This window comes from Portunus trituberculatus, chromosome 45 (assembly GCF_017591435.1).
Source record: "Portunus trituberculatus isolate SZX2019 chromosome 45, ASM1759143v1, whole genome shotgun sequence".
Classification (NCBI taxonomy): Eukaryota; Metazoa; Arthropoda; class Malacostraca; order Decapoda; family Portunidae; genus Portunus; species Portunus trituberculatus.
The window spans coordinates 10931257-10947065 of NC_059299.1; the positions used below are offsets into that span (position 1 = coordinate 10931257).

General features: G+C 38.0%; 1 protein-coding gene across 1 annotated transcript in view; it reads left to right on the forward strand.

Annotated features, from left to right (window-relative positions):
* LOC123519279 (mitochondrial ribonuclease P protein 1 homolog) overlaps positions 1 to 15809 on the forward strand; it is a 246532-nt gene that overhangs the window by 207904 nt on the left and 22819 nt on the right. The window contains exon 5 of the mRNA XM_045280429.1: positions 9045 to 9156. Within this exon, the coding sequence (XP_045136364.1) occupies positions 9045 to 9156 (112 nt within the window). The remainder of the gene's footprint in view (positions 1 to 9044; positions 9157 to 15809) is intronic.

Sequence of the window (15809 nt, forward strand, 5' to 3'; positions counted from 1 at the left end):
ACAAAATGTGCTCCACTTTGGAAGTTAAATAGTCAAAGAATTTATTTACTATAGTCAGAGGAGTTAGGGGGAGAGATAGACAGCACAGATAAATTCAATTAGAGAATAACTGTCAAGTCTAAGCCAGCTAGTGGAAAACTCAGAAGATTCAAGAATGTAGGCACAAGAGCAAGTTAAGTTGTTGCACACATAGACACAACATCCAACTTTGAAATGAAAATGAGAATAGAGAAAGTAGGAGGGAACTGAGAAGGGGATACTGTCAGTTGCCTCAGAGAGCTGTGTTTTGGTGAAAAGAAGATGAGATATAGTAGAGGAGAGGTGGTTTTCTGCAGATTAAAAATTAAATCTAAAATTGGAAATGTTGCAGAAGTTAATGAAGAAAAGGTTGAGGGGGGTGTCAAAACATTTAGGGTCATTATCATGAAAGCAATCCTACTTGAGGACATTTCTGGCTCCCTCCCCAGAAGGGGATTCCAAGGCTCAATTTGGATTCGTCATTTTTTTATTTTAAATTTCAAGTGAAGGGTGTGTGTGCGGTAAGTGCATGTAATTTTATTAGAAGAAGGAGAGTTGTCTTTAGAGGGCATGCTATGGCTGCTCCCTTGAGTTGTGAGACACAAAGGGAAATGTTCAGTGAGATCACAACTAGCTTTAATGGAAAGTTCACAGCACCCCTTGAACTAGTGCTATTAGACTTCGCTGGAAGTAAATTATCATCTCAGTAGGTGTCTACTACTTCCTGCTATGTTATGTAATGCATATCATTCCATTGAATTTATCCCAGCTACTATTGATCATTCAACTTCAAGATCAATGGGTATGGAGGAACATTTTTACACAGGCCTAGCAACTGTATGATTGAAATTTTTCAAAGTTCACTTCAATCTTTAAGCAACCTTTTGCTGAGCTTAAGATGATCATGGGCTCGTCTGACAAGATACATCCATAAGATTGCTCATCATCTAGAATTAGATAAAGAAGAAAAATCTTGATATTTAAGGTATCTTCATATTTATTTTTTTAATAGTATATAAGACCCAGGAGGAAAAACAGACACAGAATTAGAATTCCAGACTTACCCGTAAAGAAATTACTGAGATGATACTACATACTTAGTAAGGAGGACTTTATAGAGGAAAGAGTATGGAGTTGGTTATGTGCAGCATTGCAACAGGAGATAAAAGGCAAGTTCAGAAGTGCAGTTACCTTCAAATTAATATTATAAGATTGCAAGATATGCTGCATTGTGGTAGTACATCCAAATCACGTAGAGGTGACAAATCGATGTCTCTTGATTCACATTCTGCTTAAGGGCTTGCTGCAATTGAGATTTGAAAAATTTATTAAAAAAAGTTATGATTTATGACTTGAAATTTTCAGAATATTATAAGCTATTGGTTGTCTTTGATGTGTATGAATATGAAAGTAATTGAGTAATAACGTCATGGCTTCATGATGTTATGGATAGAGTTTTATTGAAAATGTCATACAGGCCCTGTTTAAAAAATTTTTGAAGTGTGCTTTGGCATGGATATACTGAAAAGATGCCTATTGAAACATAGAAAACACTTTTTTAAATTTCTCCATATGTCATGAGATATGATTTTTATAGTTTTTGCATTTCATGATATCATCAAAAATGCATGAAAAGCTGTTATTTTGCTTCATTAAAAACTTTCCAGTCACTTTAGGGAAAAACTGTACTGACAAAAATGTTAGCCCAATCCCTGTCAATAAGTACACCAAATTTCAAGGCAACATGTGTAATTCTTGATTTTATACAGTTTTTTATGTCTTGAAAAATTGTGTTTTGAGGATTGGCTTTTTAAAGTTTTAAAAGTTTAGCTCCCACATTATGTGTTTATTAGAATTAATAGATTTATTATGTGTTGTGTATTGATCTATGGAGAAACTGCTCACAAAGAATGATCTAGTTATTCCCCACTTAACGAACGGATTACATTCCTTTAAAAACATTCGTTGCGTGAATTTTCGTTAAGCGAACCAATTATAACAAGTTTGACCCCTGACTGAACTTCCATTGAGAGTAAACAAAGTGAGAGTGCATCATAGTACAGTAAAAGGTTTAATGAAACAAAAAATTATGAAGTTAAACATTTAAGCAGTTTGATTTAAGACTAAGTCATTATAATGTACACTAATGTATGTATGTAAGTAACTTTATAATGTTGATGATCTTGAATTTACGAAGGAGGGGAGAGGGGAGCAAAAAAGACGCTAGTCCGCAACCTGTGGAATGTAAACAAAAGGTGCATCAAAGTACTACATACAAAGCTTATGTACCACATTTCCACAAGACTTTCCATTCTATCCATTGTAGAGTCACGAGTTCAGGTGGATCTTTTAGCTTGCAAGGAAGATGCAGTCTCACCAGCCTTCTTAATAGAGTCTGCTGATTTGAAAATAGTAGAGACAGTAGATAGAGTCAAGCCATGATGGCGAGCAATGCTATTAGTTTTCTCTTCTCTCTCGTGTCTGTGAACAATATCCAGCTTCACTTCAAGAGTAAGAGACTTCCTGGTCTTCTTAACAATGCTAGGCGACATTGCAGGGCTGGTTGCAGGGCATTTTGGTGGCATGTTGAGTGAGGAAAATTAGCTGCTGCTGGACGCTGTTATTGTTTTGAACTAAGAGCATGGAACGGTAGGGGAGAGTGTGGTGCATGTTTTGTCCACGAGAGGCGCTGGTGTATTCAAAAGCCTTGGCTTGCGTAATACAGCAGGGCTTTCAAACTTAAAAAAAAATAACTAGATAAAATTTTGTTAAAGCGAGTTTGGTGTTTGTTATACAAGTGGATGGTAGTAAAAGGAAACGTTCGTTGTAGTGAAATTTCGTTGTGGGAATGTTTGTTAATTGGGGATTGCCTGTACTTCATTTCAGGAGCTATTTACCTTGTGGTGACACTGTCAGAATTCCTGGCTCTGGTTCTTTGTGTCTGCCAGTAGGTTAAGCTCACTGGTGGGTGTCCTAAGAATGCTATTTCATAGAATTATGGTTTATTTTAACTGTCAGTAGGCACCATCCCTTTTCTCCATGAGACAATCCTCTCCAAGTAAATTTTTTTGGTCCTAATCAAGGTCGTTGCCTCCAGGTATGGACGTTTCTCCTTCTGTTTTCCTCTTCTCCTCCTCCTCCTCGTGTATTTTCTAATTTTCTTTTCCTTGATTTTATCTTCTTAGCTTCTGATATTGAAAGTGAGATGCTCTTCCTGTCCCTTCCCTCCAAAACTTCCTTCCCTGCCATGCCAAATGCCACTGAGCCATCATCTTTTCCCTCTTCTTTTCATTTATCTCCTATTCTCTTTTAATTTTCTTCATCTCTCACATCTTCAGCTGTTGTAGCTTATTTTGTTTATACTCCATGTTCTAGTTGGAAGATCAGCAAAAAAAAAAAAAAAAAAAAAACAAGGCCTGCAAGCAAGAATATGACATAACATTTCCCTTTGCCTTTTTCTGTTGCACTGGGATGCTGCATGGCAAGACGGGAAGGAGACAATTGATTTATTGGGTGGAGCCTCACCACAGAGACCAATACAGTAATACTCTCCTTAACAAACATTCATCTAACAAATTTCTGGTTTAACGTACTATATAAAGTTAGACCAAAAGTCCGCATAACGTACAACCACATCCGTTTTAGCTAATTTTCTGGGTTTGAATTTGCCGGGTGAAGGACCAAACGCGGCAGCTTCGCTGTGATTGTCTGGCTCCCCGCCTGTCTCTAGCGCTCCTGGAGCTGGATCCAAGATTCTTTAACAACCTCAGAGCAATCTCCTGCTGCGAAATGGCTTCCATGAATGCTTGGAGGGACGGTGATGAGGTTGCTGGGAACACCACTGGAGGTGGTGTTACTGTCTTATATATGCATATATGTCCACAAAACAACATTTCTATTAGCTTTTTACAAACCTTGCCCCCAAGAAAGGATTGTTTTGTAATGAATAAAGTGAAATCTTACATGGAATACCAAAAAATAAAGCAGAGATGATGAGATTGGCCACAGACGGCAGAGACTCCGGCGACTTGGCCGCTTCTTCTTCTTGTGACCTTTTTAGCTTGGCGTGTTGTCTTTCACCACAATATTAAATTTGTTTCCACTCCTCTATTGCCTGCTATAATGGATATTATATTTAGTATTCATATACACTCATGCCATGAGGATAACCTGGACTCCGTGGCAGTGAGTGATAGTGAATTACTAATGAAATACTGCGATATTTCATTAGTAATTCACTATCACCACCGCCACGGAGTCCAGGTTATCCTCATGGCATGAGTGTATATGAATACTAAGATATGATATCCATTATAGCAGGCAATAGAGTAGTGGAAACAAATTTAATATTGTGGTGAAAGACAACACTGCTAAAAGGTCACAAGAAGAAGAAGAAGCGGCCAAGTCGCCGGAATCTCTGCCGTCTGTGGCCGATCTCATCATCTTTGCTTTATTTTTTGGTATTCCATGTAAGATTTCACTTTATGCATTACAAAATAATCCTTTCTTGGGTGTAAGGCTTGTAAAAAGCTAATAGAAAAAAAATATATATATATATATATTTTTTTTTTTTACCCATGTGGTATGTTGGGGACCAGCCCAGAATGCATCCCCCCATTTTCATTATTTCCTATGGGAAAATTACGTCCGCTTAACGAATTTCTGCTCTACGGACAGCATTGACACCCCCTATCCTGTTCGTTAAGCAGAGTATTACTGTACTAGTAGTAAAATGAGAAGGAAAAACAGGCAATATATTACAATGCTTAGAGAGGTTTATTGCACGTCTACCTCATGGCGTACGCCACTCATGTCCCTTTAAATACGTCAAAATGAGTGTTGCCATATGCATAGGTCCATGATTTATATACCATATGAATTCTGAATATTTTTTCTACTATAATCTGCAAGAATTGAAAAAAAACAACTTTTCATCATAATTTTTTAAATCTTGACGACATGCCCTTAAGAGAACTGTGTGAATTGGATTTCTCTGTATTTGAGAACAGTGTTTAATGTTTGGGATCTGATTCCTCTGAAGATTTATAGCACCTACCAAAAATATCTCGTAAATTTGTTACATATTTCCCTCCTTTATTTCATCCTGATGGCACCACTTCCATCTTGTCTGTTTCTAAAGCTGAACCGTTCTCTCCAACCTTTGTTAAAAAATCTACCTTGGATGAACCAGGGCTTATTATTCCTCCTCCTCCTTTGCCTTCTGATCACTTCATGCCACATTTTAGAGTCCTTCACAAGGATGTTTTCTGTACCATTGTTGGTGTAAATCCTTGGAAAGCTTATAGACTTGATAGGATCCCTTCTATTATTCTTAGAAACTGTACAGTAAAGTCACAAATCTTTATCAATCTCACCACTATATTTCACATCTTGATTGTACCACCAAGAACCCATGATTCACATATCTGGATCAAGTTGCACGAATATCAATCATTATTGTTTTTCATCTGCTTATATTATGACAAGTGCAGAGCATGGTGTTGTTTGTTTTCCAATTTCTCTGACCTAGCAGTAGTTTACTTCCTAAACCTGCTCTGGAAGCTTTTGGAAGGTTACAGAGCATTCATTCCACAGTGCATTATATCAGAGTTATGACAGCAAGTGATACACATACCCCATATGCAGGGGAGGACAATGTTGACATTCAAAATTTTTCATAATACTCTGTGGGGCAAGATGCAGTGGATTACGTCCCATGGAGCACCCTATGTAACCTGCTACCTCTCACCTGTTCAAACCTAGTGGCCAGTGTGTGGCTACCTAGATCGTGGATGTCATTGATCATGTTTCACTGCCAATGCAATGGCCCATGGGGTGGGTAAGAATGAGAATGAAAGTCAAGGATTGTGAAAAAAATCCAAAAGTGAGAAATGTGATCATCGTAAGGGCAAAAAATTGAACAAATACATTGTAGAAAACTAGGATGAAGTATTGTAACTTATGGAATTTTACTATATAAACTGTAATGCATATTGTGTGATACTTTTGTGTAAACTAGAAAGCTAGCATAGTTGACATAGAATAGTTGGCAAGGTACTAATTGCATTTTCCCCTTAAGAAGCTAACTTCACATCTCAACATTTTAAATATTGATCAGTATTTTTGGTTCCAATTATGATTGAAATTCAAGATTTTACTGTACATCCATGCTTGTACCTTGTTCAGTTAGTCTCTTTCAACTCTGTCTGTCAACTTATACTTTTCTTCTTTGCTGGAAGTTTTCCTACATTCAGCCTGTTCCTAAAATAGGTGACTGTTCTTATCCCTTAAACAATCGTTTTATTGCTTTGATCTGCTTATCTAAAGTTTTTAATCGATCCTCAACAGGTAGATTCTTAAATATCTATCACTCTTCTATCTGATTGCCAGTATGGCCATGTCAAAGCCATTCTACTGATCTGGTGAATGTTTACTGTTGCCCAAGACATATCGAAAGATTTTGATATAGTCTGGCACAAAGCTTTTATCTTCAAATTATCCTCCTACTGCTTCTATCCTTCTCTCTGCAACTTCATCTTTAGTTTTCTTTTTGGTCATTCTACAGTGGCCACAAAAAAAAAAAGTATACATCACTGAATTTTGGTTAGTAAAACTATTAAATACAAAATACAGCTGTTTTATTTAGAATTTTATTTTATAATTAGTATTTGGACATACTCCCTTTGGACTTCAAAACACTCTGATCCTCTGATTCTCCAGGGCATGGAAGCAGCAAGGCTGGAAAAGTAGGAGACATCGAAGTAGATCCATATCTTTTTCAGCTCCTCCTTCAGGTTTTTGATGCTGCTGGGATGTGATTTCTCCAGCTTGGTCCTCATTACTTGCCAGGTGTTTTCAATGGGGTTTAGGTCTGGGGAGTTGTCAGGCCAGTCGAGAACACGTATATTGTTTTTCACCATGAACTCCTTGACGGCCTTGGACTTGTATGCTGGTGCTATGTTGTACATAGAATAATGTTCTGCTTCATGAATGCTGCACAATGTCAGCATCTGCTCCTCCAAGACCTCAATATAATTAGTTGTCTTCATCATCACATTCTTAAGAAGAAAGAGTCCAACAGAGCCCTTATGACCAGTGAATGACCCCCACACCATAACATTGTCTGGGTGTTTGAGCATTTTAACACTGTAGCCAGGATCATAACGGGACAAGATACTGGGCCTCCTCATGACATTAGAGTCGCTCCTGACCAGCTAGAACGTACTTTTATCACTGACCATTACTATCTGCCAACCTGCCAATGTCCACTCCTTGTAGTATTTCCAGCAGAAATCCAGATGTTGCTTCTTCATAGCTTCCATCAGAAGTGGTTACTTGGCAGCACGGTTTGTTGGCAATTTTAATTCCTTCTGAAGGCAGTGTTGAATAGTTCACACCAAGACATTCTGAGGGAGGTTGAGGCATACAAACCAACTAGAAATGGAATTGTTGAGAGGCATCACCGAGCAATTAAGGCTTTGGCAGAGAGAGGGCAGATTATACCAATGGATGCAGTATTTTGGTACAACTTGGGCTCTAATTCAGGCTTAGATGAAGCAACAGTACTGCAGAGAGCTGTGTTTCGCTATGAGTGGCGACATCCTAGCAAGAATCCAACTTGGGAGATGAAAGGCATTGCCACCATTAACATTGAGAGGAGATTTGGGTGAAGCCTCCTGATGCAAAGTGTACAACACAGTGGAAAAAGGGTGCAGTAACAGATATGCACTCTCATAATAACCTCAGTGTTGATGGGATTCCATGCCATGTCTTGGATGTAAGAAGAGTAATATGTACTTCCATCAGAGAGTAGTGAAGATTGGAGTCAAGATGAACTTTAAGAAGTTCAAACTGTTCCAAGGTGATCACAAAGAGAGAAATGACAACTAGTATGGATGTGGAATTATAAAGTGGAAGGTGATGGGAGGTAGGAGGAGGAGGATTAATGTATGGAGTGAATGTTTTTATTTATTTATTTATTTTTATTTTTTTTTTCTCTCTCTACATATGCTAAATGGGTTGTTTAATGTAACAAGTTAGTGAATTGATCTTAAGATGAGGGAGGGGTGTGGTGTAAATAAAGACAATGAGTGGAGGGATGAGTGAGTGGTTCAATTAATCATTAACTACTGATTGAGGGAGGTTGGGATGTTAGCAAGAATATAAAAGGCAAGGAGGGAGCAATGTTCATAGGACAGGCAGTCAATTGAAATAAACTAGGGAGGGTGAAGCTCTGTTCCACTGAAGGCTGGATGGAGGCTGGAGGTAACAGAGAGGGAGTTTTGTGACCAGACATAAGAGGAAGGGACATATGAGGGGAGAGAGGGAGAGAGAGAGAGAGAGATGGGAGGAGGAAGGGATGGAGCAAATGGAAAAGAATAGGGGGAGAAGGAAAATGGAAGTGATTGCTCAAGTGGGCAATTGTATTCAAATTGAAAGACAAATTTTTTTTACCAATCCTGTTCAAATTGATAGTTGTTAGAATTTAAGGGTATTTGAATCATGAAGTATGACTATTTTGATTTTGTGAATTTCCAGTTCTTCTGGTAACAGTTAGTTGACACTGTTGTATTTTTTATGCAGATATTTTTTCATTTTAATGAACAGTTTGTTCATGTCATAATGAATATTGCATTAGTAGTTCCTCAGGTAAATCCAAACTTGGACTATATAACACATTTAACCTAACTTTCTCAGATAATCCCTGTAACATCTCTATCCTTTGGCATCATTATCTGACTTGGACCATTATAACCCAACGTTTTTTTTTTTCTCCATACACATTGACATTCATAATTATCTTCGATATTCATTGGAGATGTCTAATTCATATTGAGAGCATTTTCTGCCTGCATGGTTTCAATTTTTTGTCCTACACACAAGTGAAACTGTATTTTCTGATCTGTTCCTATCCTTCATCTCCTTTTTTTCCTCTTATATTCCATTCAAATACACCTGCATTTTCCCTCACTTCCCTCATTCTTTTTTTCCTCAGCCTTCCTCTTTGACTCCATCATTTCTTGCAGGTGACTGGCCTCTTGCTCTCCGTCACGTGCCTCGCAGAAAGCTCCAGTCACCTCCTTGGAATCAGCAAACAAAGGAAGAAGTGTTACTAAAAAAGATACACTGGAGACAGAGGTTGGTGACAAAAATTTAGTAACACTCTCTCTCTCTCTCTCTCTCTCTCTCTCTCTCTCTCTCTCTCTCTCTCTCTCTCTCTCTCTCTCTCTCTCTCTCTCTCTCTCTTTCAAATCTAATTTAAAGCATCATTTGTTATCTAAGTATAATGATCAGTAATAATTTGATGATTTAAATACCACCAACAATATATGTGTGTACATGTCTGTATGTATGTATGTATGTACATTATATGATTATATGTATGTGTGTGTATGTATATATGTGTATATGTGTATGTATGTATATATGTATATGTATGTATGTGTGTATGTATTTGTATATGTGTGTGTATGTATATGAGTGAGTATATGTTTCCTCGTATGTATATGTATCTACCAAATGAGTATATATATATATGTGTGTGTGTGTGTGTGTATTCACCTAGTTGTATTCACCTAGTTGTAATTTTACAGGGCCTGGGTATCATACTCGTGTGGCCCCGTCTCCATATCTACACACATCCAACTTTCCTTTAAAACTATGCACACTCCTTGCTGACACCACCTCCTCACTCAAACCATTCCACACCTCCACACATCTTTGTGGGAAACTATATTTTTTCACATCCTTCAAGCATATTCCCTTGGCTATCTTTTTACTATGCGATCTTGTAGTTCTACTTAAGTTTTCCTCTCTCAACATCATTTGCTCATTATCCACTTCATCCAGTCCATTCAACAGTTTATAAACCTGTATTAAATCTCCTCTTTCTCTTCTTTGTTCCAAGGTAGGCAAATTCATTTCTTTTAATCTCTCCTCATAGGTCATTTCTGCCAATTCCGGAACCATTTTTGTTGCCATTCTCTGCAATCTCTCCAACTTCCTTATATGCTTCTTTTTATAAGGGGACCAAACCACTCCAGCATATTCCAATCTTGGTCTAATTACCATACTAATTAATTTCTTCATCATATCTTTATCCATATAATGGAAGGCTAATCCAATATTTTTATCAAATTATATGTTTCTCCAAACATCTTATCAATATGAGCCTCAAACTGCCCATGGTCTTGTATTATCACTCCCAAATCCTTTTCCTTTTCCACCTTTTTCAACACTACTTCTTCACCCATCTTATATGACCCTCTTGGCCGTCTTCCACTCTTCCCATCTCCATCACATGACTTTTGCTCAGATTAAATTCCATTTGCCACCTCTTGCTCCACTCCCAAATCTTATCCAGGTCTGCCTGTAAAATTTCACAATCTTCTTCACTCTTCACACACCTACACAACTTCGCATCATCCGCAAACAAATTAATATAACTGTTTACTCCCTCTGGCATGTCATTTATATATACCAGGAAAAGTATTGGTGCCAGCACTGAGCCTTGTGGGACTCCACTCTCCACCACCAACCAGTCCGACTTTGCATCCCTTATTACCGTTCTCATCTCCCTCCATCTCAAGTAGTTTTCCATCCACTTTAACACTTTTCCTTTCAGTCCTCCATAAATCTCTACTTTCCATAACAGTCTCGTGAGGTACCTTGTCAAAAGCTTTCTTTAAATCCAAATATACACAGTCCATCCATCCTCTCTCTCCTGTATTTTGTCAACCACTCTTGAATAAAAGCTCAGTAGATTTGTTACACATGACCTCCCTTTCCTGAAGCCAAATTGATGATCCGATAATAACTTATGATCCTCCAGGAACCGTATCCAATATTTCTTTATCACCCTCTCACAAATCTTACCGACCACACTTGTTAGAGACACAGGTCTATAGTTAAGAGGCTCTTCCTTACTGCCTCCCTTATAAATGGGCACCACTTCAGCTCTCTTCCACTCTACTGGTACTTCCCTGTTTCTAATGAGCACCTTATAATATCATATAATGGATCAATCAATTCTTCTCTACACTCCTTCAATAATTTTCCTGAAACTTCATCTGGTCCCATCGCTTTATCATCTTTAAGTTCCTCCAACATTTTATATAACTCCTTTTAGGTATCTTAATGTCCTCCATGTGCACATTTCCTTGTACATTCTGTGGCTTTACAAACATTGTTTCTTTAGTAAATACTTGCTGAAACCTATTATTTAGCAATTCCGCTATATTCTTAGGGTCATCTACTATCCCTTGCTCTCCTTTTAATCTTTCAATGGACTCTCTCTTTTAAGTTTACCATTTATGAACCTGTAAAACAATTTTGGATGTTCCTTACTCTTGTCTACAATATCTTTTCAAATTTTCTTTCTTCCTCCTCCTTACCCTCACATACTCATTTCTTGCCACTCTATAATTCTCCTTATTTAGTATATTCCTGCTCTTTTCCATCTTTTCCAAGCCACATCTCTCTTTTCCTTAGCCTTAACACAAGTTGCATTAAACCAATCCTTTCTTCCTTCCTCTCTTGGTTTATACTTTGGTACAAATTTCATAACTCCTTCTTTATAATATTTCATAAAAATCTCATATTTCTTTTGCACTTCTCTGATTTGTAACATCTCCTCCCAATCTAATTTTCTGAAATAATTTTTCAAACTTTCTGTGTCCATCTTTCTATAATTCAATCTACCACTCCTGTATGTCTCGTCCTTCCTTCGCTGTGTTGTTGCTATCTGCATTTCCATAACCACATGATCACTCTTTCCCAAAGGACACTTGTATTGTATATCTCCACATAGGTACACTTCTCTTGTTAACACCAAATCCAGTCTAGCCGGTTCATCATCTCCTCTATATCTAGTATTTTCCTTCACCCTCTGTTCCATCATATTTTCCATCATTAGATTAAGAAATCTCTCTCCCATGCTTCTTCTCCAACACCACTTACTAGATTTTCCCAATCCACCTCCTTACAATTAAAATCTCCTACTAGTATCACCTTTCTTTTTCCAGATAATACACTTTCCAAACTCTGTAAAGTATCCTTGATCATATTGTCGTATTCCTTAATGTCCAAGAATTTGTTTTAGGAGGTACATAGGTCACCATGATTATTAATTCTTTTCCATCACTTTTTATCCTTATGCTTATCACTTCTGCGTTGTTCTTCCCATACCAAACCTTATCCACATTTCTTTCTTTCTTCGTCATAATCATAACTCCTCCTCCACCTTTACTCTCCCTATCCTTTCTCCATATATTATATATATTATCCAAATTTATCTTTGTTTTTTCCTGCAATTTTGTCTCAGTCAAACACACGATATCATATAGTCTTGCAATTCCAGTCTACTTGACAGTATCCCATCTATATTAGTATACATTACGGTCCACCCACTGCTCCCTCTAGGGGTTCCTCCGTATTCCTTCTTTCCACATACCACTTTCTGACTCTTTCTCCTATAACTCTCCAAAAAAACTTTTCTCTTTCCTCCTCAGACCGCTCATCATTTTTCCTTCTCGCCTCTTCCACCAATTCCTTATATCTTCTCTTCTCTTCCTCATTTCTATTCTTTCTCACAAACACCTCTTTACAACCTTCTATCTCTCTTAACTTTGATGTTCTATATAGGACATCCTCCAGATTGTTGTGACTTCAGTACTACTTTAATCGGTCTGTTCACTCCCTCCTTATACGGACCCAGTCTATGGATCTCTTCCACTTCTTCTTGTAGGTCTTTTTTCATCATCATTTAGATTTTTGAACAGATCTCTTACCGTTTTCAATTCTTCCTTAATTCTCTTAGGCTTATATGTTATATTTTGTTCTTTCATCCCAAATATTAACACACTCTTCTTCTTTTCTGCTATTTCCCTTATCAATGTTTCCTTATTCTTCATTACATTAACCAGTTCCTTGGACCTTTCTTTTTTGTCTTCCTTCAACTGATCTTTAATTATTTCTTGTAATCCAACCATCTCTGCTTCCTCGACTCAGTCCATTGTGTTTTCTTCAGTTCCCATTCCTTTCAAGCCTTTCATTCTGCTCACTAATCATTTCCTTAAAGTCATCTTTCTCCTTACTACTCTCTCCATTTTCTCCTCCAACCGTCTCTTGTATTTTTCAACCTCCACCTTCAAATGCATTCTCATCCACCAATCGTTTTCATTTTCCTCCAGTCTCTTAACTCTTTCCTTCAAAGCCTTGCGGAATTCTCTATCCTGCTCCTCCTCATTCCTCTGAACTTTTAATTCCTTCACTAACTCCTCAAATCTCTTCTCCAACATCACCAATCTACCTTGCAATGTTGCCCCTGTTGAAGCTGGACTCATGCTTTGACTGGCCACTTTTGGCTTTGCTCCCTGGGCCTCATCAACATATTTTGAATTTGGTAATTTATTCCTTACCGGTCTATCCATTTTTCCTTACTTTTCCTGGGAACATGTGGGTGTGTGGTCAATGGGGGCCAGGCCTGGTAGTTACGTGTGTGGTTGGATGCGTTGGCGGCTGCTATGGCTGGCCTTTGTGGGTTCCCGCTCTGTCGTTTGGAGTGTGGAGGTTCTCCCACCTCCGATCACTCCTATGTGTGTGTGTGTGTGTGTGTGTGTATTTACCTAATTGTATTTAACTAATTGTAACATACGGGAAAGGAGCTATGCTCGTACTGTCCCGTCTCCATATCTACTAATGTCCAGCTTTTTCTTAAAATCATGAATATTCCTTGCGTTGACCACTTCCACGTCTAAACTATTCCATGCTTCCACCCTTCTATGAGGGAAGCTATATTTTTCACATCTCTCTATAAGTGGCCATTTTAGTTTTTCCCATGCCCTCTCGACATTCTTTCATTCCACATACACAGATCTTCCCTATCCATTTTTCCATGCCAATCATCACTCTGTATATTGCTATCAGGTCTCCCCTTTCTCTTCTGTTTTCCAGGGTCGGAAGTTGCATTCTTTTCAGTCTGTCTTCATAAGTCAAATCTCTTAAGTCAGGCACCATTTTTGTTGCAGCCCTCTGTACTTTCTCTAGTTTCCTTATGTGTTTCTTTAAGTTCGAGCCCACTGTATTGTTGCATATTCAAGCCTTGGTCTTATCATTGCAGTAATTATTTTCTTCATCATTTCTTCATCTAAATATCTGAACGCCACTCTTATGTTCCTCAATAAGTTCAATACTTCTCCAATTATTTTGTTTATATGTCTCTCTGGCGATAGGTCATTGGTAATTGTCACCCCAAGGTCTTTTCTTCATGACTGGTTTTATGTCTTCATTTCCTATCTTGTACATACTCCTGATTCTTCTTTCACTCTTGCCAAACTCTATTTTCTTGCATTTTGTCGTGTTGAACTCCATTTGCCATGTACAGCTCCATTTCCATATTCTGTCCAAGTCTTCCTGGAGTAGTTCGCAATCTTTGTCACATCTCACTTTTCTTAACAATTTTGCATCGTCTGCAAATAGGCTCACATAACTGGACACCCCATCCACCATGTCATTTATGTAGACCGCAAACATTACTGGTGCCAACACTGATCCCTGTGGAACTCCACTCTCCACCAAGCCCCATTCTGATGGTCTGTCCTTAATTATTGTTCTCATTTCTCTTCCTACCAAAAGTCTTCCATCCATTTTAGTAAACTGCCATGCACTCCTCCTACCATTTCAAGTTTCCAGATCAGTCTCGGTGTGGTACCTTATCAAAGGCCTTTTTAAATCCAGATATATTCCATCAGCCCAACCATCTCTTTCCTGTATTACATCTATCACCCTCGAATAGTAACATATCAGGTTTGTCGTGCATGAACGCCCTTTTCTAAAACCAAATTGACACTCACAAAGTATGTCATTTTTCTCCAAGAAGTCTGTCCATCTATTCTTCACCACCCTCTCACACATCTTAGCTACCACACTTGTAAGTGACACTGGTCTATAGTTCAATGGGTCTCTCTTGTTACCTGATTTATAGATTGGGACAATGTTAGCTCTTTTCCAGTCTTGGGGCACTACACCTTCCCTTAATGAGGCATCAATTACTTCACAAACTTTTTCTGCCAGTTGCTCCTGCATTCTCTTAAAATCCATCCTGATACCCCATCAGGTCCCACAGCTTTTCTCACTTCTAAACTCCCCATCATATTCTTGATCTCCTCCACAGTTACTTGAAACTCCTTCATAATCCCTTTCTGTTCCATTACCAGTGGTTTGTCAAAAGCAGTCTCCTTTGTGAATACCTTCCGAAAGCATCCATTCATAGCCTCTGCCATTTCCTGGGATCTTCACTGCATACTCCATTTACTTCTAAACTTTCAATACTTTCTCTATTTTTGATGTTGTTGTTCACATGTCTGTAAAAAGCCTTGGTTGGTCTTTACATTTATCAATTATATCCTTTTCTTGTTTCTTTCTTTCTTCTCTTCTAATCAACACATATTCATTTCTTGCTCTTTTGTAACTTTCCCACTGCTTAATCCGTCTTTTCCTTCTCCACCTCTTCCATGCATCCTCTTTTCTTGTTCTAGCCTTTTCACATCTATCGTTAAACCAGTCCTGCTTTCCAACTTCTCTATGTTGTCTTATTGGTACAAATTTTTCTCACCTTCTTTGTATATTTTTATAAATTCCTTCCACTTTTCATTTGCTCCTTAGCACTCTTGAATTTCATCCAATTTGTCTCTTGAAAGAATTTCTTTAGGTTTCCAAAATCTGTCTTGGCATAATTCCATCTTCCCACTTTATATTCTTCATTTCTTCTAGATTTCTCTTCATCTATCACC